This window comes from Salmo trutta, chromosome 3, assembly GCF_901001165.1.
Source record: "Salmo trutta chromosome 3, fSalTru1.1, whole genome shotgun sequence".
In the NCBI taxonomy this organism is placed as follows: Eukaryota; Metazoa; Chordata; class Actinopteri; order Salmoniformes; family Salmonidae; genus Salmo; species Salmo trutta.
Window position 1 is genome coordinate 60,018,183 of NC_042959.1, and position 22,619 is coordinate 60,040,801.

Consider the following 22,619-nt stretch of genomic DNA (forward strand, 5'->3'; position numbering starts at 1 on the left):
GGGTAGAATGTGTTTAGTATGTGTTCAGTAAGTTCCGACAGGAGAGACCGCATTCACTCTCCACACGGTTACGTTGGGTGGTCTGCCCCCTCTCTCTCCCTAATCTGACTGAGTTGTGTGCAGTGGCTTATGCCTCAAAACCAAACTCATATTACTGTGTGTGTGTGTGTGTGTGTGTGTGTGCATGCGTGCGTGCGGCTTACTTCTCATACTAAACTCATATTACTTAATCTCCCTGGATGTAGAGATAAGTACCTGGTTTAGGAATAATTCAACCTATATCCTCTGGTTTAACCAGCATCCTCTCCTCTGGCCGCCTGCACAAACACTGACACACACGTTCAGACAGACAAACACACACGTGTCATGACGTTGGCCAGGGGGTAGGTTTATGACCCCCCCCATAAATACCTTTCTTCCTTCCCTCTCTCTCTTGACTCTACAGAAGGACTCTTGAAGAACCTTTGTTACACATATAGAGTCTGGGAACATCAAAAGGTGGGGGGAAAGGAACCATATTTCGGTAATCCAACCAGTTGAAAATATGCATTGGTACTTTATGAATATGATGTCAGTTCGGTTGTCATCTGAGACATTCTTATTAATGATAGGATGACAAACTGTATCTTGGAAAGTCTACACATTATAGTTATCAGATTCACATGGAATTGTTGTGCAATTTAAATGTTTAAATATGAAACTATTTGTGAAAAGATTAAATGTAATTTTAGCTTCCAAATGAGAGAATTGGGTTTTCATAAGGTTAAAGCTCTGCTCCATCATTGGCCCGCCCCTGTGAAGGGACATTGGTTATAAACTATGAAACACACCCTTCTCTCCCTCCACTATATAAGCCCTTTACGAAAATATAATTTTCTGTTCCGGGTACATTAGGGCGACGGTCCGATGTCAGAAGGATTCAGATAATAAGCTATTCCAAGGACGTGAGGACAACGGTCCCACGTTAAAAGGACTAACATGTCAACTACAGAACTAAGCCAACCTCAGCGTGAGCTTTGGTTGCGAATGGTATGAACTTTGAACTCTTATTCACTACAGAAGTGATACCTCCTAGCCGTTGAGTTAGCAGCGGCCACTGTAAACGTGGGCTAGGAAAGGACGGACGATGGATCCAGTCTAACACACAACGACGATACTACAACGTATCCAGTTTACCACCAGAGACATTCTTCCAAGGACAGGAAGATCTCTGTTGGGCAACACGGCCAGCATCTACGACCAACCTACCGAAGCACAGCTCAGAGTAAATATTTATTGCATTTTCCTTTTCCAAATGGGCGGTAATTTAGAATGCATAAGATACTGTATTTATGATAGTATAGCTTCTCCCTTTGTTCCTCAGTCTTCCCGCTCTTTCACTCAAACCCAACTCCCTTTCCTTTGTGTAACCAGCCGTCATGTTGGCTCCGTCCACCAGGGACGTTTTCTGTATGACATAATTTGCATTCTGTGTATATGTAATTCTATGTGATTATTTAGTAAATAAATAATTAAACCAAAGTTTGTATTGCTGATTCAACTTGTTAGCCAGGGTTCGTGAAGATAACCAAGAATTTACAACTTTCAGATGAGACTGAAATAAGGTGACAATTAATATTGACTGCTATTGATGTAAAATATTACTAGGTCTTTAAGAGTTTAACCTCTCCGGGACATGTGGGACACACTGCCAACAGCCAGTGAAATAGCAGGGCGGCAAATTCAAAACAACAAAAATCTCATAATTCAAATTTTTCAAACATACAACTATTATATCCCATTTTAAAGAAAATCTTCTCGTTAATCCAACCACATTGTCCAATTTCAAAAAGGCTTTACGGCAAAAGCATAACATTAGATTATGTTAGGACAGCGCCTAAACAAGAAAAACCACACAGCCATTTTCCAAGCAAGGAGAGGCATCACAAAAACCAGAAATACAGCTAAAATGAATCACTAACCTTTGATGATCTTCATCAGATGACACTCCCAGGACTCAATGTTACACAATACATGTATGTTTTGTTCGATAAAGTTCATATTTATATCCATAAACCCCATTTTACATTGGCGCATGATGTTCAGAAATGTTTTGCCTCCCAAAACTTCCGGTGAATGAGCACATCAATTTACAAAAATACTCATCATAAACGTTGATAAAATTTACAACAGTTATTGAAAGAATTATAGATACACTTCTCCTTAACCTGTTAGGGCTAGGGGGCAGTATTTACACGGCCGGATAAAAAACGTACCCGATTTAATCTGGTTACTACTCCTGCCCAGTAACTAGAATATGCATATAATTATTGGCTTTGGATAGAAAACACCCTAAAGTTTCTAAAACTGTTTGAATGGTGTCTGTGAGTATAACAGAACTCATATGGCAGGCAAAAACCTGAGAAGATTCCATGCAGGAAGTGGCCTGTCTGACAAGTTGTTGTTCTTCTTGCCTCTGTTTATTGAAGACTGAGGATCTTTGCTGTAACGTGACACTTCCTACGGCTCCCATAGGCTCTCAGAGCCCGGGAAAAAGCTGAACGATATCGAGGCAGCCCCAGGCTGAAACACATTATCGCTTTTGACAAGTGGCCGATCAGAGGACAATGGGCTTAGGCGCGTGCCCGAGTCGACCCCATACTTTATTTTCTTTCGTCTGTTTACTTAATTGCAGATTCCCGGTCGGAATATTATCGCTTTTTTACGAGAAAAATTGCATAAAAATTGATTTTAAACAGCGGTTGACATGCTTCGAAGTACGGTAATGGAATATTTCGATTTTTTTTGTCACGAAATGCGCCGTGCTCGTAACCCTTATTTACCATTCGGATAGTGTCTTGGTCCCAAATAACTATGGATTATTTGGGACCAAACCAACATTTGTTATTGAAGTAGAAGTCCTGGGAGTGCATTCTGACGAAGAACACCAAAGGTAATCAAACTTTTCTAATAGTAAATCGGAGTTTGGTGAAGGCTAAACTTGCTGGGTGTCTAAATAGCTAGCCCTGTGATGCCGGGCTATCTACTTAGAATATTGCAAAATGTGTTTTCACCAAAAAGCTATTTTAAAATCGGACATATCGAGTGCATATAGGAGTTCTGTATCTATAATTCTTAAAATAATTGTTATGCTTTTTGTGAACGTTTATCGTGAGTAATTTAGTAAATTGTTAGTAAATTCGCCGGAAGTTTGCGGGGGGTATGCTAGTTCTGAACGTCACATGCTAATGTAAAAAGCTGGTTTTTGATATAAATATGAACTTGATTGAACAAAACATGCATGTATTGTATAACATAATGTCCTAGGTGTGTCATCTGATGAAGATCATCAAAGGTTAGTGCTGCATTTAGCTGTCTTCTGGGTTTTTGTGACATTATATGCTAGCTTGAAAAATGGGTGTCTGATTATTTCTGGCTGGGTACTCTGCTGACATAATCTAATGTTTTGCTTTCGTTGTAAAGCCTTTTTGAAATCGGACAGTGTGGTTAGATTAACGAGAGTCTTGTCTTTAAAATGCTATAAAATAGTCATATGTTTGAGAAATTGAAGTAATAGCATTTCTAAGGTATTTGAATAACGCGCCACAGGATTCCACTGGCTGTTACGTAGGTGGGACGATTTGGTGCCACCTACCCTAGAGAGGTTAAAGTGCATATGCATTCATATTTATGCGAGAATAGCTTTCCATGTCCGATAGAGACCCATGTTCCTTTGTCTTCCTCCACTTCCCCTTTTCCTCTCTGAATCTATCGTGTTATAACCAAACTGTTTTTGTTTGGTCCACTAGGGACGGTATGTACTGTATCATTTTATTATGTATTGTATATTCTGTAATTGTTTAATTAGTTAGTAAATAAGTAATTGAGCCAATTTGTGTATGGATGATTCATAAGTAAAGGCTGGGTTCGTGCAGATAACCAAGAATTTTACGACGTTCAGATGAGACCGATATTAGGTAAAGAATAATTCATGACTGATTGACTGCTATTGACATAAAAGATCTTCATATCTTCAGGAGTGGATTCGGGAGATAGAGACTCTATATAAACTAATGCTTCCGTGGTGCTCTAGGTTATTAATGGTTTACAGTTTTTTCCAATTGCTAACACACTAAAATGACATGCACAGCACAATTATTTAAACTGACACACAGAGAGCAAAACCTCTTCTCAAGTCTCCAAAAGTCTAAACACATTTTCTGCTTTACACACATTTTGCAATTCAAAATGGCACTTTTTAAATGCACTGCACACGGTTCTCTGCATAAGACACAACAATCTGACATAAAGTCACATGTTTTCCATTTCAAAACACTGCCATTCAAAATGACACTACATGAGCTAATTTGCCAATACATGTGCCACCTGGCCAAACACCTCAATGGTTAATTGTTACCACTTCAATCAGGAAGTAAGCACAATGAAAAGACCACAGGTGAGCACCTTGTGTTTTACAACAGCAATGGAAGCCGTTGCAGCGATAGGAAGAGGAAGAGGGAGGGTGAGAATGAGAGGGGGAGGAAGAGTGAGAGGTAGGGGTAGAGCTGGTAGAGGAGTTCATGGCCAAAGAAGACAACAACTTTCAAATGAAATCAGAGCAACCTTAGTTGATCATGTCATCAACCATGGGCTGACAATGCGAGAGGCTGGACAGAGAGTGCAGCCCAACATGAGCTGTTTTACTGTCGCCTGTGTCATCCGGACATTTAGACTGGAGTACAGGTATGTAACCAAAATTTCTTTCACACTATGTAGTACACCCCATGTCATAGTGTATCAGTTGGGTGACACCTGTTTACTTCATGAATGGCTGATGTCATACACTAACTGCACAAATGTCCTGTAGAATTTACTCTACTGTGGGGGAAATATCTTTAGGCTGCATTGTCCAAGCCCTATATTTTTGTTTTTTTGTTTTTCTAAAGGACTGAGAGACACAACCATGGTGGAGGAAGGGGCCAAATGTTCCCCGGGGTACAGGAAGCTGCCATTGTAAACTTGGTTTTGGAAAATAATGAAATCAGATTATGAGAAATTCAAAGCCACATCATCCAAGACAACACCATATTCAACAACATTCAACGAGTCAGTCTGTCCACATTGGCTCGCATTCTCAAGCGAAACCAAATCAGAATGAAACAACTTTATAAGGTGCCGTTTGAGAGAAACTCTCAAAGAAACAAAGAGGTCAGACGAGCATATGTGGATGTAAGTACAATATTGACTGCAGTACACTACAGTGTGCTGGATAACACCATATTGACTGCTTTTGTTCTTTGTTTTCAGGGAGTACTGGAAATGGATGCTCATGCAATCCCACATGAGTTCATCTTTATAGATGAGGCTGGGTTCAACCTAGCAAAGACCAGAAGAAGGGGGAGAAACGTCATTGGCCACAGAGCCATTATAGTTGTTCCTGGCCAATGTGGTAGGAACATCACAATGTGCGCTGCCATCTCCAATACACATGGTGTCCTCCACCGTCATGCCAACCTTGGACCATACAACACAGCCCATATTCTCCCATTTCTGGACAGACTCCACAACATTCTCATACCACCAGAGCGTGTGAATGATGCAGACCCTCAAAGAACCCGGTATGTTGTAGTATGGGACAACGTGAGCTTTCATCGTGCAGCCCAAGTCCAAAACTGGTTTGCTGACCACCCACCATTTCTCGTGCAATACCTCCCACCATACTCACCATTTCTGAACCCCATAGAAGAGTTATTTTCGGCATGGCGGTGGAAGGTATACGACCGGCAGCCCTTTGTGCGCATGCCTCTTGTGCAGGCCATGGAAGAGGCATGTGATGAGATTGATGTGGGTGCGACTCAGGGATGGATAAGGCACTCAAGGCGCTTCTTCCCTCGATGTCTGGCAAGGGAAGATATTGCCTGTGATGTGGACGAGGCGTTGTGGCCAGACCCAGCTGTGCGGCAAGATGCTGCCTAATTATTTTTCCTTTTTCTATATAGTTTTTCTGCACATTTTTTCTGCAATTTTCTTTTTCAGTTGACAGTTTTTTTGTGAGCATATTTTTGTTCAGTCCAATGTAAATATATCTGCTGTGCATATGTTGCACTGACTTGTTTGGTGAAAAATACAAAATGAAATGTTTCAACAGCATGTGTGTGTATCTGCAAATATTTCTGTTAATGTGAAGAATTTTCTACAATTTGAACTATTTCAGTATCATGGCAAAGCATAGTAAAGATGAGAGTGCTTTTCATTATGCCCAACAGGGTGTAGTTGGTCAGACAAAAATCTGGTAATATGAATGAAGTGTGTGCCATTTCGTGCAAACGTTTGATTTTGATAACGCTATATGTAGTTTTGGTTGCAGTGCTTCATTTTGCAGGATATATGAGGTATTTTGCAGTTTTGGTGTGTTGTTTTGTGAATTGTGTTAAGTATTTTGATAAAACCAGCCTAGTTTGCAAAATTGTGTTTTAGCAATTGGGAGAAACTGTAATTGTTGCATGGTTTAATTCAATCACGTAATCAATTAAACGTTAGCTAATCGATTTGAAAATAGCATGAGATCTCATTTAACCATAGTAGAGACACGACAGCCTCATGGACCAGGATGGACATGGACTCACTCACCCAAGGTATTGAACCAAAATGGCACCACACTGAGACAACTCTCACTATATTGCATTGCCTCAGAAGTACTGACCCATCAAATTGAGCTGTTTATATTTTCTCCCACCCCAATCACGTCTCGTCCTGTTGTATGTCTGTGTACTCTGCTGTCAGCTCGAGGAAGAAAAGACAGATAGAGAAATACATCTAGAAAAATGTCCACCAGTCTGCTTGGCCTGGCAGCTAGATGGTCGGTTAGCGTAGCAAACAGCTCCACCTGTCAGAGTTAGCCTGACACTCACATTTCCATTTGAATCCCTCTTTCATTTCTGCTCTCTTTTTTTCTTCAACTCTCTGTTTCTTCGGAATCATGTCCTGCTCAGCTCCTCAGTGTCAAGACAGTCAAGAGTTGACGCATGGCCAGAGACACGTGTGTGTGTGTGTGTGTGTGTGTGTGTGTGTGTGTGTGTGTGTGAGTGTGTGTGGGTACCGCAGGAGGCTGCTGGGGGGAGGACGACTTAAAATTATGTCTTGAACAGAGCAAATATTATGGCATCAAACACATGGAAACCATATGTTTGATGTTTTTTATACCATTCCACTAATTCCGCTCCGTCCTCCCCAATTAAGGTGCCACCATCCTCCTGTGGTTGGTGCGTGTGTGAGTGTCGGTACCGTCTGTCTGTCTGTCTGTCGGTGGAGAGATTATGCTGAGTCACGCCCCTCTAATAGGCCCGTGTGTTTGTGAGGGGGAGAGAAAGGTCACCTAGCATCCCTGTCTGATAGGTACTCAGTCTGCCAAAAGTCAGTTGGCATTTTGAAAGAAGTTAGACCCACACTAACACCCTGGTCATTTCCATGTAAAAGGACCCATGAGCACCAACGTGAAGTTCATAAGAGCATGTCAAATTAGGTGTGAAATTAAAGCTAAGAGTCTATATATTTTTCCTAATTAAAGCATATAAATTTTTCAGCCATTTGGAATAAGCAAAGGCTTTGATTTCTTGTCAAACAGATGGAAAATAGTTCTTAGAAAACATATACCAGAAAAAGTCTTAAAAGGTATAAGAAATACATCAAAACACACTAATGTTGAACTAATATCAACACATATATTTAGTTTTGGAGACATTTTTCTGCCTACTGTAAGGTAAAGAAACATTGCCTTGTGCCTTGTAATTCCAAAAACCCATATATCTTTAAGATATTTTCAAATGTTTCTCCCTTATGAGGACGGAGGATAATGAAAGTTAGTTATCGGGTTTTTTACTGATAAATATTTTGTTTATGAATTTCTAAGTGGTTAAACTCAAAATTGCTAACGGAGTTTCCGAAAAATCTTTAACTGAATTTATGCAAATGAATTGGCTAAAATGGGAAATCATAGTAGTCACAAACAACAGCTGGGTTCACAAGTTTGGACAGCACAGTACAGCACAGTACAGCACAGCACAGTACAGCACAGTACAGCACAGCACAGTACAGCACAGCACAGCACAGCACAGCACAGTACAGCACAGCACAGCACAGCACAGCACAGCACAGCACAGCACAGTACAGCACAGCACAGCACAGTACAGCACAGCACAGTACAGCACAGTACAGCACAGCACAGCACAGTACAGCACAGCACAGCACAGTACAGCACAGTACAGCACAGCACAGTACAGCACAGTACAGCACAGCACAGCACAGTACAGCACAGTACAGCACAGTACAGTACAGTACAGTACAGCACAGTACAGCACAGTACAGTACAGTACAGCACAGTACAGCACAGCACAGCACAGTACAGCACAGTACAGCACAGCACAGTACAGCACAGCACAGCACAGCACAGTACAGCACAGTACAGCACAGTACAGCACAGTACAGTACAGCACAGTACAGCACAGTACAGTAAAGAACAGTAGAGTATAGTTCATTACCGTATACAGTAGAACGCACTAGAGTTGAGTAAACTATAATGTACTGTATTGTACTGTACTGAACTAAACTTTACTGTACTCGACTGTACTGAACTCTACTCAACTTTGCTGTTATATGCTGTGCTGTACTGAACTCAACTGAGCTCTACTGTGCTGTACTTTGATGTCCAAACTTGTGCAACAAAGACGTCTATGATTGGTCCAGATTTGGTTCTGTCCGGACCAACCAAATTTGGTCTTGTGTAGAATATGTGTGTAGAATAATACCCAAATATGCAAAGGAGGATATTGCATGTTTATACCTTAGTGTACCTATTTAGGATACATCACCATGAAGATAATTACATTTCTTATCCATATTTATAATTTTCTGTGTAATACAGATCTGGGACCCATGATGAAATTCCGTTACCGGGTGTCAATCCACTTCACTTACTATAGTTCAATAACCAAAATAGATTATTTCAAAGTCTATGTGTCATGTCATAGCTGACACCACATTCTTTCTGCAGACATCGTTGAATCTTCATTTGGAGCAGATATTTAAGACTTTTTGTAAAACGTGGAGACCAAAATATATTTTACCAAAGTTTGCATTTGCACAGTTCTTCCAGTAAATGTGTTTTTGTAAAATGTTAATTGTAAATTGTTAAAAGTAGTCCTTGTGCATAGAGTTGTATGGTTTGTTAAACTTTGAAATCAATGGTTTTTGTTTAGCATACATTTTAATAGAAAAATTGGAGTCTTAGCGCAATTCCGTTACTGTGTAATTGTCCAACTTTTCACACTATGTAGACAAGCTGAAGGCCTATACTTCACTAGCCGGCTCATCCATCTATGATATTCACTGGAACCATGATGGAAAAACCAATGTGACAAGACAATATCTGAGCCAGCCCAGTACAGTTGGTGTATGGGCTATTTACTATGTGTTGTGAAGCCTATTTATTTGTTTGCAGCTAAAAACCAAATGTATCTATGCTGCTTCCCTGAGAGAAGAGAAGCCAATCTCCAGCAGTGCCATTCTAATGATCCGTGACCGAATTAAAGCTATCCCCATTGTTACCTTGCTTTATCCCCATCGTTGTCATGCTGTATCCCGTCCCCACAGAGCTCCATGGGCAAGTGTGTGTGAGCTGAGAGCAAATCAACTAAAGGCTGTTATTTATTCAAAGCCGCTGCTTTATATGAATGTCAGTGTTCTGTTGTAATCTTCCAAAGCCCTGGCTATCCTGAGCAGAGAGCCTGTGGGTGTTTATGCCATGTGTTGCTCTTTTCCTGGTCCTGAGACGTGAGTGGGCTGGGCTGACTGACTGGCTGATTGGCTGACTGGCTGGCTGCTAGTTACAACTGGGTCTCCGTCCCCTCTGTCCGTCTGTATTAGATACGCGTGGTACGAGCTCAGGCCCAATGTAGCTGGTTAACTGAGTGTCACTCTGTTCAAGATTACATCCCCCGGAAGAACAGTAGGAATATGGACAGGTCTATCTGTAGGAAATAGGCTGTCAGAGCAGAGGTGTGTGTGTTTACTGAATACAATGAGCCTTTGCCTTGCATTAGCGTGATGGACGAAGCTGTCACCTCTGTCACCTAGGGAATGACACGTCAACGCACACACACACACACACACACACACACACACACACACACACACACACACACACACACACACACACACACACACACACATCATATCCAATGGATAATGTAACAGTTTATGTTGTTGAGTAAATAGCAAATGTTGATGACACAAGCAAACCCATACTGTCTGCACAGACAGGGAATTGAAACTGAAAACCACATGTGAGTGGCTGTCTGTTTGAATGTGTGTGGCTGTAATTGACTGTATGTGTGTGTGGCTATGTTGGACTGAACATATGTGTACAGTATGTGCTTTGTCTGTCTAAACATGTGCCGTGTTTTGGCTATGCCGGATTAAGTGATATGACATTACCTGATTAAGCTAATCATGTAATTGTAATTAATAACTAGAAAGTCGGGGCACCACAAAAATGTTTTTATAGAGCTGTTGTGTTCCGATTCATGTTTGAACGTCCAAACACAAATTATTGCCATCTGGATTATGAGAAACACATGCTGAATCAATAAAAAAGTGAAAAAACAACATTGGCATTGAGATGATCAGAGGTGTTATTACCTCAGATAAATAATAATGATTCTACAGTCAAGGTAAGACTATAAGCCTAGTATAAGCACATCTCTGGCCTCCTCATGTGTATGGCTTACAGGGGCTGTGAGCTATGCTATTACCTACACAGGTGTGATCCTGTTAAAACAGGGGATTCATAAGGTCTTCATATTGTGGAGAGAATAAGGAGAGGATAATCAGAACACAATATAGACCTGTCAGACTTTATCCCACCACCCCCTCCTTTCCCATCCTCTCCCCTCCTCTCACCCATATCCTCCACTACTCTGTCTCTTCTCTCTCTCCTCCCCTCATACTCCTTTCCTCTGCCTCATCTCCCCTACCCTTCTCCCCCTTCCTCTCCCCTCTCCTCCTCCTCATATCTGGACCACCTAGGCACCCCAGGGGTGTTCGCTGAAGAAACCTTTATCTCCACTGGATAACATTTACATTTTATCCCAGACAGTCAGACAGCCCCCCCAATCCCCATCCATCCCTCCCGTCCCCTCCCCCCAAACATATAACCCTCCCTTCCCCTTCCCCATCCTCCCCCCAAACCCCCTTCCATCGCTTGTTCTGCCCCTCCTACCCTTCTCTGCTCCACCTGCAACCTGCTAAAGGGCACACAGACCCCCTCCAAGGACCTGCTGCCAGGCCAACAGGGTTGCAGGTGCACCTCCATCGATACCCAAGCTGGCGACAGGCCATCCCACTACTGGGTCTCTCCCCTCTTTTCACTCTTTCCCCTCTCTCTTTGTGTCTGTGTATTCAAGGGGTGTGCTGGATGAATGCAGGGGGCAGAGAGGGCTGGGGTATTGGGGGGAATCTTACAGATGTGAGGAGAGCAGACAGCCCCAATTTTGTCTTTGGCAAAACAGACAATCAATAAAATGCTTTTATACAGTATCTCTCTCTCCACTGCTATCTGTCCTCCTAGGATGCTTTGTGTAAGATTCCCTGCCTGGGGCATACTCCCTACACACACAGATTCACACAGACATACAAACGCACACGCACCCACACACTTATCCTCGACAGCCCTCGGCAAAACAAACCGAACCTCTTTGTCTCTTTGTCTTCACACCTGACTGCTGACTCTACCAACCTCCGTCTCGCTCTCTCTATCTTTCTCTCTCTTTCTTTATCCCTCTCTTTCTCTCTCCCATCATCTCATCTCAGTAATTGTCTGCATTAACTCGTTTCAGAGGATGAATGAATATGAATTCATCACATTAACACACCACTTCAATTCTGCCGATGGGGGGAATTATGGAGGACAGATGAGCTGATTAAGGGATTCATGAGACCTCACACAGCTATAAAATATTGATGCAGTCAGGCTCTGAGTCCTGTTCAGAAATATATCTATCAATCTATCTACCATCCCTATTAATCCCTAATCACTGGTTCCTTAAATAAGCAGCTAGCAGAAGAATTGAATAGCTATCTGACCCCGAGTTAAAGAGGCCCACAGACCTCATGCTGATTAGATCAAGACCCAAAGGTTTCTGCTCAAGTACTCAAGTACACAGTAAACGCAGTCAATTGGTCAGTCAACAATGATTCAGATCGCATCATTCAGATAGGTACTGCATGTGTTAAGCAGTATTGGTGTCTCTGAGGGGTCTTTGGCCTGGTTTGCTAACTACCTCTCTCAAAGAGTGCAGTGTATAAAGTCAGAACATCTGCTGTCTCAGCCACTGCCTGTCACCAAGGGAGTACCCCAAGGGTCGATCCTAGGCCCCACACTCTTCTCAATTTACATCAACAACATAGTTCAGGCAGTAGGAAGCTCTCTCATTCATTTATATGCAGATGATACAGTCTTATACTCAGATGGTCCCTCCCGGATTTTGTGTTAAACGCTCTACAACAAAGCTTTCTTAGTGTCCAACAAGCTTTCTCTGCCCTTAACCTTGTTCTGGACACCTGCAAAACAAAGGTCTTGTGGTTTGGTAAGAAGAATGTCCTTCTCCCCACAGGTGTGATTACTACCTCTGAGGGTTTAGAGCTTGAGGTAGTCACCTCATACAAGTACTTGGGAGTATTGCTTGACGGTACACTGTCCTTCTCTCAGCACATATCCAAGCTGCAGGCTAAGGTTAAATCTAGACTTGGTATCCTCTATCGCAATCGCTCCTCTTTCATCCCAGCTGCCAAACTAACTCTGATTCAGATGACCATCCTAACCATGCTAGATTATGGAGACATAAATTATAGATCGGCAGGTAAGAGTGCTCTCGAGCAGCTAGATGTTCTTTACCATTCGGCCATTAGATTTGCCACCAATGCTCCTTATAGGACACATCAATGCACTCTATACTCCTCTGTAAACTGGTCATCTCTGTATACCCGTCGCAAGACCCACTGGTTGATGCTTATTTATAAAACCCTCTTAGGCATCACTCCCCCCTATCTGAGATATCTACTGCAGCCCTCATCCTCCACATACAAGACCCATTCTGCCAGTCACATTCTGTTAAAGGTCCCCAAAGCACAAACATCCTGGGTCGCTCCTCTTTTCAGTTCACTGCAGCTAGCGACTGGAACGAGCTGCAAAAAACACTCAAACTGGACAGTTTTATCTCAATCTCTTCATTCAAAGACTCAATCATGGACAGTCTTACTGACAGTTGTGGCTGCTTTGCGTGATGTATTGTTGTCTCTACCTTCTTGCCCTTTGTGCTGTTGTCTGTGCCCAATAATGTTTGTACCATGTTTTGTGCTGCTACTATGTTGTCCTGCTACCATGTTGTGCTGCTGCCATGTTGTGTTGCTACCTTGTTGTTGTCATGTGTTGCTGCCATGATATGTTGTTGTCTTTGGTCTCTCTTTATGTAGTGTTGTGGTGTCTCTCTTGTCGTGATGTGTGTTTTAGCCGATATTTTTTATTTTAATCACAGCCCCCGCAGGATGCCTTTTGCCTTTTGGTAGGCCGTCATTGTAAATACGAATTTGTTCTTAACTGACTTGCCTAGTTAAATAAAGGTCAAATAAATAATTCTAATTAATTAATTAAAAAGTGCTCAAAGTGGGACTGTTTCCTATTGGTTCACAACTGAGAGGAGATAGAAATGTTGTGTATCAGTGACAGCATAGACATATTGTGCACGTACGTACACACGCACACAAAACACACAGCTGACTCACCAGGAATATCCTCTCCAGCTGATCCTGGATATCCTTCATCCCAGGGAAAGCTGCCACTCCTTGGATCATCTCGATGAAGATGCAGCCCACACCCCTGGGGAGACACAGACAGCATCCCCATTAGAGACAGACAGACAGCATCCCCATTAGAGATGGACAGACAGACAGCATCCCCATTAGAGACAGACAGACAGCATCCCCATTAGAGACAGACAGACAGCATCCCCATTAGAGACAGACAGCATCCCCATTAGAGACACACAGACAGCATCCCCATTAGAGACAGACAGCATCCCCATTAGAAACACACAGACAGCATCCCCATTAGAGACACACAGACAGCATCCCCATTAGAGACACACAGACAGCATCCCCATTAGAGACACACAGACAGCATCAACAGAGTTGGAGAGCTCCAGAGCCATCAGCAGTAAACATTTGAACCCCTCTATGAAGAATACTGGCCTCCACAACTACAATGCATCATTATGTAATCTATAGTGTACTCAAATGGCTTTGTAGAAGAGCACAGTATATTTTGAAAGGCAAATGGTTCACTCTTGGGGAATATCTTAATTTCCATCTATATCTATGGTTGATGTCTTGATTTCCTAGAGGATTTAGCTCCAGTAAATTGTTTGTTCAGAAAACTAACTCTTCTCTCTCCACTGGCCATCCCATTATCCAACGATCTGAGGTGGTGATGGTTGGATAATGGGATGCCCAGTGGAGAGAGAAGGAGAGAGGGATGGAGAAAGAGAGAGGTGGCCAGTTCTGGAGGGTGGTGTGTGTGTGTGTTTAAACAGGTGTCAGAGCCCATTTGTCAGAGAGCTATTGTTTCCTGACAGATTCACTTTCTGGCCCAGTGCACACTGCTCCCTCTCTCTTTCCCCCCCATCTCTACATGACCCGGCTGAGCGGTCCTGAGGTCGAGCAGTCCTGAGCAGCCACACAGCTAATGTAGAAAAAGAAAGTGGGATAAATAGAAAGAGAGAGGGAGAAAGAAAGAAAGAAAGAGAGACAACCACCAGCATCACTTTCATTGACTTAAACACAGATTTTTGAAAACGTAATCTATACGTATAGACCAGGAAGAACCCTATACATTTCGAGAAGTCCAATGGATTGAAGTAGATGCTGGGTTGAACAATACATTTTCATCAGCAAACTGTTCAGATTTTTCTTAGATCTTTATATTGAGACTGGTGTTTAATCAGATACAGAGGTTTGGCTTGGCAGGGATCAAGCCTGCTACTAACAGTGTGAAAACAACAGGGTATCAACCACATCCTCCACTCTTCTTGTCACACCTCTGTCTGTCTGTCTGTCTGTCTGTCTGTCTGTCTGTCTGTCTGTCTGTCTGTCTGTCTGTCTGTCTGTCTGTCTGTCTGTCTGTCTGTCTGTCTGTGTCCACAGTGGTCTGTCAGCTTGTCTGACAGGTGCCTGGTGAAACGGCAGGCTCACTGGGGCGATAACAGCCATAAAAATAGACTAGAGGAAGAATCCCTGTTCTGTTCCACCCTATTCTTCCCTTGCCTCCTGTCTTCCAAATCCAGATCTGATCCTTTAACCTGTCAGTGGTTTGACGGATATGGGACAGACTGTTACCCAAACCAGTGACCCAGCACTGAGTGCACTGCTGTCGATGTGAGTGCTGCTTGTTCATGGAACACTGCTTTCTAAGTGACGGTATAGGTCTTTCTATGTTGAGTGGCTCCAGTCTCGGTGGAGTGGAAAAGTGCCCTGAGGATTTGCCCACCTGCTCTACTGCCCACCTAACCCGCTGCCTCTCCCTCTCCCCCGCTATGCATTAATTACCCGTGCTGGGATGCAGCTGGGGTCCTTGGAAAGGGGCGTCCTCGAGGACTGCCTGTCCAGATCGATGTGGTCACAGATCATTTCACAGCCTGGACGGCAGCTCTGGAAGACCCCTGTCCATATCCTGACTAAAGCTGTCTGTCTGTCGCCATAGGAAGGCCTATGTCTGCCCATGTCCTCAGTAAATGTTCCTTTCTGTCCATACTGAGCCTCAGTCTCAGCCAGGCCTGGTCTCCCAGCTTCTCCTCAACCCCAGATAGAGACATGGCCAGGTCTCTCCCTCACCTCCTTATGGAACACATTCACACAGCTGTCTGTGGCTCTCTGTGGGGTTCATACCTCATCTGATCTAGAGGAGGCAGTATTCTCCCTGTTGTGGAGAGGGATGTGGAAAGAGGTAAGGGGTCAGGGGTTAAAGGTCAGTGGTACTACCCACCACATGTCCAGGCAGGTGGAGTAGTCTGTGGATCCCAGGAGGACATCAGGGGGGCGGTACCACAGGGTCACCACCTCATTGGAGTAGGTGTGACTGGGGACTGACTTAGCCCGTGCCAGACCTGCAAGAGAGAACACACACACACTGTAAGGAACAAATAGTGGGAACAGAAACACACTGTATGTTAACTTTATCATTGAATGCCCTCCACTGAGGCTCCATAAGATGAGAGAAAAGCTGACTGGTGCAAAGCAGAGCAGGTCTTGCCTGAGGTGCTCTTTGACATGGAGCCTGGGTACCAACAGGACCAGGGCTATCAGAATACCAATCAGACATACTCAAAGCTACAACAGCCCATCTCCATACACTACATCTAACATCAAGGACACCGCTCCCTAAGCTGACGGTACAGTATTTTGTGTGTGTGTGTGTGTGTGTGTGTGTGTGTGTGTGTGGGTGTGTGTGTGTGTGTGTGTGCGCATTTGCTGGCACTGCAGAGCCAGCTAGTTTTAATGAGTCTGGTGGCATTTAGCTAGCTGTCCTCCCAGGTGGTGAGACTGGTTCATTAAAGCATTTAGCTTAAACAGCCAAGACTTCCTGCCCCTGGTGCCAGCCCCCTGTGTGTGTGTGGGCAGGGTGATGCAGGGCAGGGGGTAGTTAACATGTCCCTATGCCAGAACAGACCCAGGCTTCCAGGAGAGAGGGAGGTTGAGCCAGGCTTCCTCACAGTCTAACACTGTAATTTACAGACTAATCTGACCTGTAAACAATAGGCTGTGTCACAGAGAGGAGAGACCAATATCCCAGACACACTGAGAGCCTATCATTTACACTGTGGGTGCTGTGAGGTGTGTGTGTGTGTGTGTGTGTGTGTGTGTGTGTGTGTGTGTGTGTGTGTGTGTGTGTGTGTGTGTAGGGGGGACTGGGAGGTTAACGCAGGGCAGGAGCAGGGAGAAGAGATCTAATCATCATAAAAAGGCCAGAATAATAGACTGATGTGGTAGTTACAGTACATTGGTTGTCTGGCTGTAGGTTCATCTGAATGATAGAGAGATGGAGAGAGAAAGGCAGGGAGGAAGGTAGAGGAGGAGAGAGATGGGGGGAGAAAGGCAGGGAGGAAGGTAGAGGAGGAGAGAGATGGGGGGAGAAAGAGAAGGAGGAAGGTAGAGGAGGAGAGGGATGGAGGGAGAAAGAGAGGGAGGGAAGGTAGAGGGAGGAGAGGGATGGAGGGAGAAAGAGAGGGAGGGAAGGTAGAGGGAGGAGAGGGATGGAGGGAGAAAGGCAGGGACGAAGGTAGAGGAGGAGAGAGATGGGGGGAGAAAGAGAAGGAGGAAGGTAGAGGAGGAGAGGGATGGAGGGAGAAAGAGAGGGAGGGAAGGTAGAGGGAGGAGAGGGATGGAGGGAGAAAGAGAGGGAGGGAAGGTAGAGGGAGGAGAGGGATGGAGGGAGAAAGGCAGGGAGAGAATGTAGAGGAGGAGAGGGATGGAGAGAGAAAGGCAGGGAGGAAGGTAGAGGAGGAGAGAGATGGAGAGAGAAAGAGAGAGAGGGAAGGTAGAGGGAGGAGAGGGATGGAGGGAGAAAGGCAGGGAGGGAAGGTAGAGGGAGGAGAGGGATGGAGGGAGAAACGGAGGGAGGGAAGGTAGAGGGAGGAGAGGGATGGAGGGAGAAAGGCAGGGAGAGAAGGTAGAGGGAGGAGAGGGATGGAGGGAGAAAGGCAGGGAGGGAAGGTAGAGGGAGGAGAGGGATGGAGGGAGAAACGGAGGGAGGGAAGGTAGAGGGAGGAGAGGGATGGAGGGAGAAAGGCAGGGAGAGAAGGTAGAGGGAGGAGAGGGATGGAGGGAGAAAGGCAGGGAGGGAAGGTAGAGGGAGGAGAGGGATGGAGGGAGAAACGGAGGGAGGGAAGGTAGAGGGAGGAGAGGGATGGAGGGAGAAACGGAGGGAGGGAAGGTAGAGGGAGGAGAGGGATGGAGGGAGAAAGGCAGGGAGAGAATGTAGAGGGAGGAGAGGGATGGAGGGAGAAAGAGAGAGAGGGAAGGTAGATGGAGGAGAAGGATGGAGGGAGAAAGAGAGATAGGGGAGGTAGAGGGAGGAGAGGGATGGAGGGAGAAAGAGGAAAGAGAGGGAGTGATAGGAAATAGTGGGAGTGTGTACTGTATTTGCACTACAGGACCTAGATGATTGAATTCCCTCTCCTCTCGTCCTCCAGTGTAGTCACCACGGTAATAGCACAAAACAGGTGGATGGATACATTGCTCTTTCTATAAAATGGTGACTGCCCGGTGGCCCTGACATTCTACATCAGAGAACACCTGATAGACCTACTGCAGCGAGAGGTTCCATTTCAAAAGGCCTGACCCCCAGGCTTCACACACATGCACCAACGCACACAACAACCTTCATACCTTCAAACACTGACGCCCCTGGCATTGAGACGACAGTTTCACACTATACGACCGGTGTGGCTCCTGGCTGGCCTTCCATTCCAGGTCGTCCCGGAATAAAGGTCACACACCCACGCACGTATACGTAGGAAGGCACGCACACACACACACACACACACACACACACACACACACACACACACACACACACACACACACACAGGTAGCCCTGGGTGTAAAGTCCAGTAGTGAATTATACATCCTACTGTGTCCCCATGGCAACACCAGGGGTCAGAGAACAGAGGGCAGGAGAGGAGGAGGAAGAGAAGAGGGGGATGAAGAAGAATACAGCCAGAGAGGAGACTGAAATTGACTCCATATCCCCCCTGGGACAAACAACCCAAGCCTTCTTTTGAAGTTCACTCTGAAGTCAAATGACTTTCAGGTATCTCTGTGTAGCCTCCTCCTCCTCATCTTCCTCCTCTTCCTCCTCCTCCTCCCCACCTCCTCGGCTGCTGTGTCTAAAGCTACGATAAATCCACGGGGAGAAAGAAACAAGATCTACCAAACAAATGATGATTAAAAAAACAAAAAAACATTTACCATTACAAAAAACACTGAAAAACAATCTTGCAGATGCTGCAAATACACAACTTGTTTCTGTCATGAAATGTGTAGCCAGAATAGAAAACCGGGTAAATTAAATAATGTGTCACTCCTCTCCTGCATCATCCCAGTCTAATATATGATGATGAATGTCTGATTGTGTGATATGTAATAATACCCCCTGCTCACATCTCAAATATATATATATAACAAAACTACGTATAAAATGGCTTTAAAATATGCTATAATGCTTTGGAAGTAATTTAGCATACTTGCACAGGTTTCTGATGGCAATAACGGATTGTGTGCGCTTGGCAGATCACTTATGTCTGGTCTGATAGAATCTGGGAAATGTGGGACTTGTGTGTGTGTGCTGGTGTGTGTGTCAACATGGCATGGCATGCATACTGCTAGTGCTTCTCCATGATCTGGGATGAAGACATTAACATTTTGATTCCACTTTGCTCAAACACACACACACACACACACACACACACACACACACACACACACACACACACACACACAAACACACACACACACACACACACTCAAACACACACTCAAACAAGCAAAACTAGTATTTAGGATCAGAAAATGTTTGTATTTCCTCTGCTAAGAAAATCCCCTGAGAGACAGTTGGCTCACATGCTGAATTAATTCATCCTTTCCAACTTCCTGTGATTCTCCCCACTTCTCCTCTCATATACAGTAGTAATACCTAAAGGTATGTGGTGGATCACCTGCCACCTGCCTCTCTGTCTGTCCATCACAGCCTGTCTCTCTGTCTGTCCATCACAGCCTGTCCATCTGTCTGTCCATCACAGCCTGTCTCTCTGTCTGTCCATCACAGCCTGTCTCTCTGTCTGTCCATCACAGCCTGTCTCTCTGTCTGTCCATCACAGCCTGTCTCTCTGTCTGTCCATCACAGCCTGTCTCTCTGTCTGTCCATCACAGCCTGTCTCTCTGTCTGTCCATCACAGCCTGTCTCTCTGTCTGTCCATCACAGCCTGTCTCTCTGTCTGTCCATCACAGCCTGTCTCTCTGTCTGTCCATCACAGCCTGTCTCTCTGTCTGTCCATCACAGCCTGTCTCTCTGTCTGTCCATCACAGCCTGTCTCTCTGTCTGTCTATCACATCCTGTCTCTCTCTCTGTCTATCACAGCCTGTCTCTCTGTCTGTCCATCACAGCCTGTCTCTTTGTTTGTCCATCACAGCCAGTCTCTCTCTCTGTCTATCGCAGCCTGTCTCTCTGTCTGTCTATCACAGCCTGTCTCTCTGTCTGTCTATCACAGCCAGTCTCTCTGTCTGTCTATCACAGCCTGTCTCTCTGTCTGTCTATCACAGCCAGTCTCTCTGTCTGTCTATCATAGCCAGTCTCTCTGTCTGTCCATCACAGCCTGCCTCTCTGTCTGTCCATCACAGCCCATTTCACCACACTAAGTGATCCCTAATGAGATAGGCAGCAAACAGCACACATCCCAGTCAGGTCATTCCCTGCATACAGTTGAAGTTGGAAGTTTACATACACTTAGGTTGGAGTCATTAACACTTGTTTTTCAACCACTCCACACATTTGTGCATGACACAAGTCATTTTTCCAACAATTGTTTACAGACAGATTATTTCACTTATCATTCACTCTATCACAATTCCAGTGGGTCAGAAGTTTACATACACTAAGTTGACTGTGCCTTTAAACTGCTTGGAAAATTCCAGAAAATTATGTCATAGCTTTACAAGCTTCTGATAGGCTAATTGACATCATTTGAATCAATTGGAGGTTTACCTGTGGATGTATTTCAAGGCCTACCTTCAAACTCAGTGCCTCTTTGCTTGATATCATGTGAAAATCAAAAGAAATCAGCCAAGACCTCAGAAAAATAATTGTAGAGCTCCACAAGTCTGGTTCATCCATGGGAGCAATTTCCAAATGCCTGAAGGTACCACGTTCATCTGTACAAACAATAGTACGCAAGTATAAACACCATGGGACCACGCAGCCGTCATACCGCTCAGGAAGGAGACGCGTTCTGTCTCCTAGAGATGAACGTACTTTGGTGCGAAAAGTGCAAATCAATCCCAGAACAGCAGCAAAGGACCTTGTGAAGATGCTGGAGGAAACAGGTACAAAAGTATCTGTATCCACAGTAAAACAAGTCCTATATTAACATAACTTGAATGGCCGCTCAGCAAGGAAGAAGCCACTGCTCCAAAACCGCCATAAGAAAAGCCAGACTACGGTTTGCAAGTGCACATGGGGACAAAGATCAAACTTTTTGGAGACGTCCTCTGGTCTGATGAAACAAAAATAGAACTTTTTGGCCATAATGACCATCATTATGTTTGGAGGAAAAAGGGGGAGGCTTGCAAGCCGAAAAACACCATCCCAACCATGAAGCACAGGGGTGGAAGCATCATGTTGTGGGGGTGCTTTGCTGCAGAAGGGACTGGTGCACTTCACAAAATAGATGGCATTATGAGGAGGGGAATTATGTGGATATATTGAAGTAACAGCTCAAGACATCAGTCAGGAAATTCAAATCAAATCAAATTTATTTATATAGCCCTTCGTATATCAGCTGAAATCTCAAAGTGCTGTACAGAAACCCAGCCTAAAACCCCAAACAGCAAGCAATGCATGTGAAAGAGGCACGGCTTGTTCGCAAATGGGTCTTCCAAATGGACAATGACCCCAAGCATACCTCCAAAGTTGTGGCAAAATGGCTTAAGGACAACAAAGTCAAGGTACTGGAGTGGCCATCACAAAGCCCTGACCTCAATCCTATAGAAGATTTGTGGGCAGAACTGAAAAAGCGTGTACGAGTAAGGAGGCCTACAAACCTGATTCAGTTACACCAGCTCTGTCAGGAGGAATGGGCCAAATTCACCTAACTTATTGTGGGAAGCTTGTGGAAGGCTACCTGAAATGTTGACCCAAGTTAAACAATTTAAAGGCAATGCTAACAAATACTAATTGAATGTACCGTAATTTCCGGACTATTAAGCGCACCTGAATATAAGCCGCACCCACTGAATTTAAAAAAATATATTATTTTGAACATAAATAAGCCGCACATATCTATAAGCCGCAGGTGCCTACCGGTACATTGAAACAAATTAACTTTACACAGGCTTTAACGAAACACGGCTTGTAACAAAAATAAATAGGCTTTAACGAAACACGGCTTGTAACAAAAATAAATAGCCTTTAACGAAACACGGCTTGTAACAAAAAATAAAAAATTTGCAGTAAGCTTTAGTTGTCTTTTTGCACTGAGTCAATTCCTCACGCTGCTGTTTCCAACGTTTTATCATCGACTCATTAAGACCAAGCTCCCGTGCAGCAGCTCTATTTCCTTTTCCAACAGCCAGATCAATCGCCTTCAACTTGAAAGCTGCATCATATGCATTTCTCCGTGTCTTTGCCATGATGAGGGTGACAAAATGACTACCGTAATCAGAATGATGGGACGTTTGAGAGCGCTCGATTTAATCTAAACAGTAAACAAAAAAGTTGTTTGACCTTAACTCGTTCAGCAATTTCATTGGTCTAATGAAAG

The 22,619-nt window shown here is 44.3% G+C and overlaps 1 protein-coding gene and 1 long non-coding RNA gene across 5 annotated transcripts in view; one reads left to right on the forward strand and one right to left on the reverse strand.

The window, feature by feature from the left end:
• The window catches only part of LOC115181853 (cyclin-dependent kinase 14), a 193,838-nt gene that overhangs the window by 86,038 nt on the left and 85,181 nt on the right, over positions 1-22,619 (reverse strand). For all 4 annotated transcript variants that reach the window (XM_029743562.1, XM_029743564.1, XM_029743563.1 and 1 more), the window contains 2 exons: positions 16,070-16,190; positions 13,816-13,909 (listed from right to left, as the gene is read on the reverse strand). In XM_029743562.1, coding sequence (XP_029599422.1) covers positions 13,816-13,909; positions 16,070-16,190 — 215 coding nt within the window. The remainder of the gene's footprint in view (positions 1-13,815; positions 13,910-16,069; positions 16,191-22,619) is intronic.
• On the forward strand, positions 5,036-5,368 carry LOC115181904 (uncharacterized). The gene is made up of 2 exons (XR_003873554.1): positions 5,036-5,208; positions 5,287-5,368. It is a non-coding gene; the product is annotated as an uncharacterized LOC115181904 (long non-coding RNA).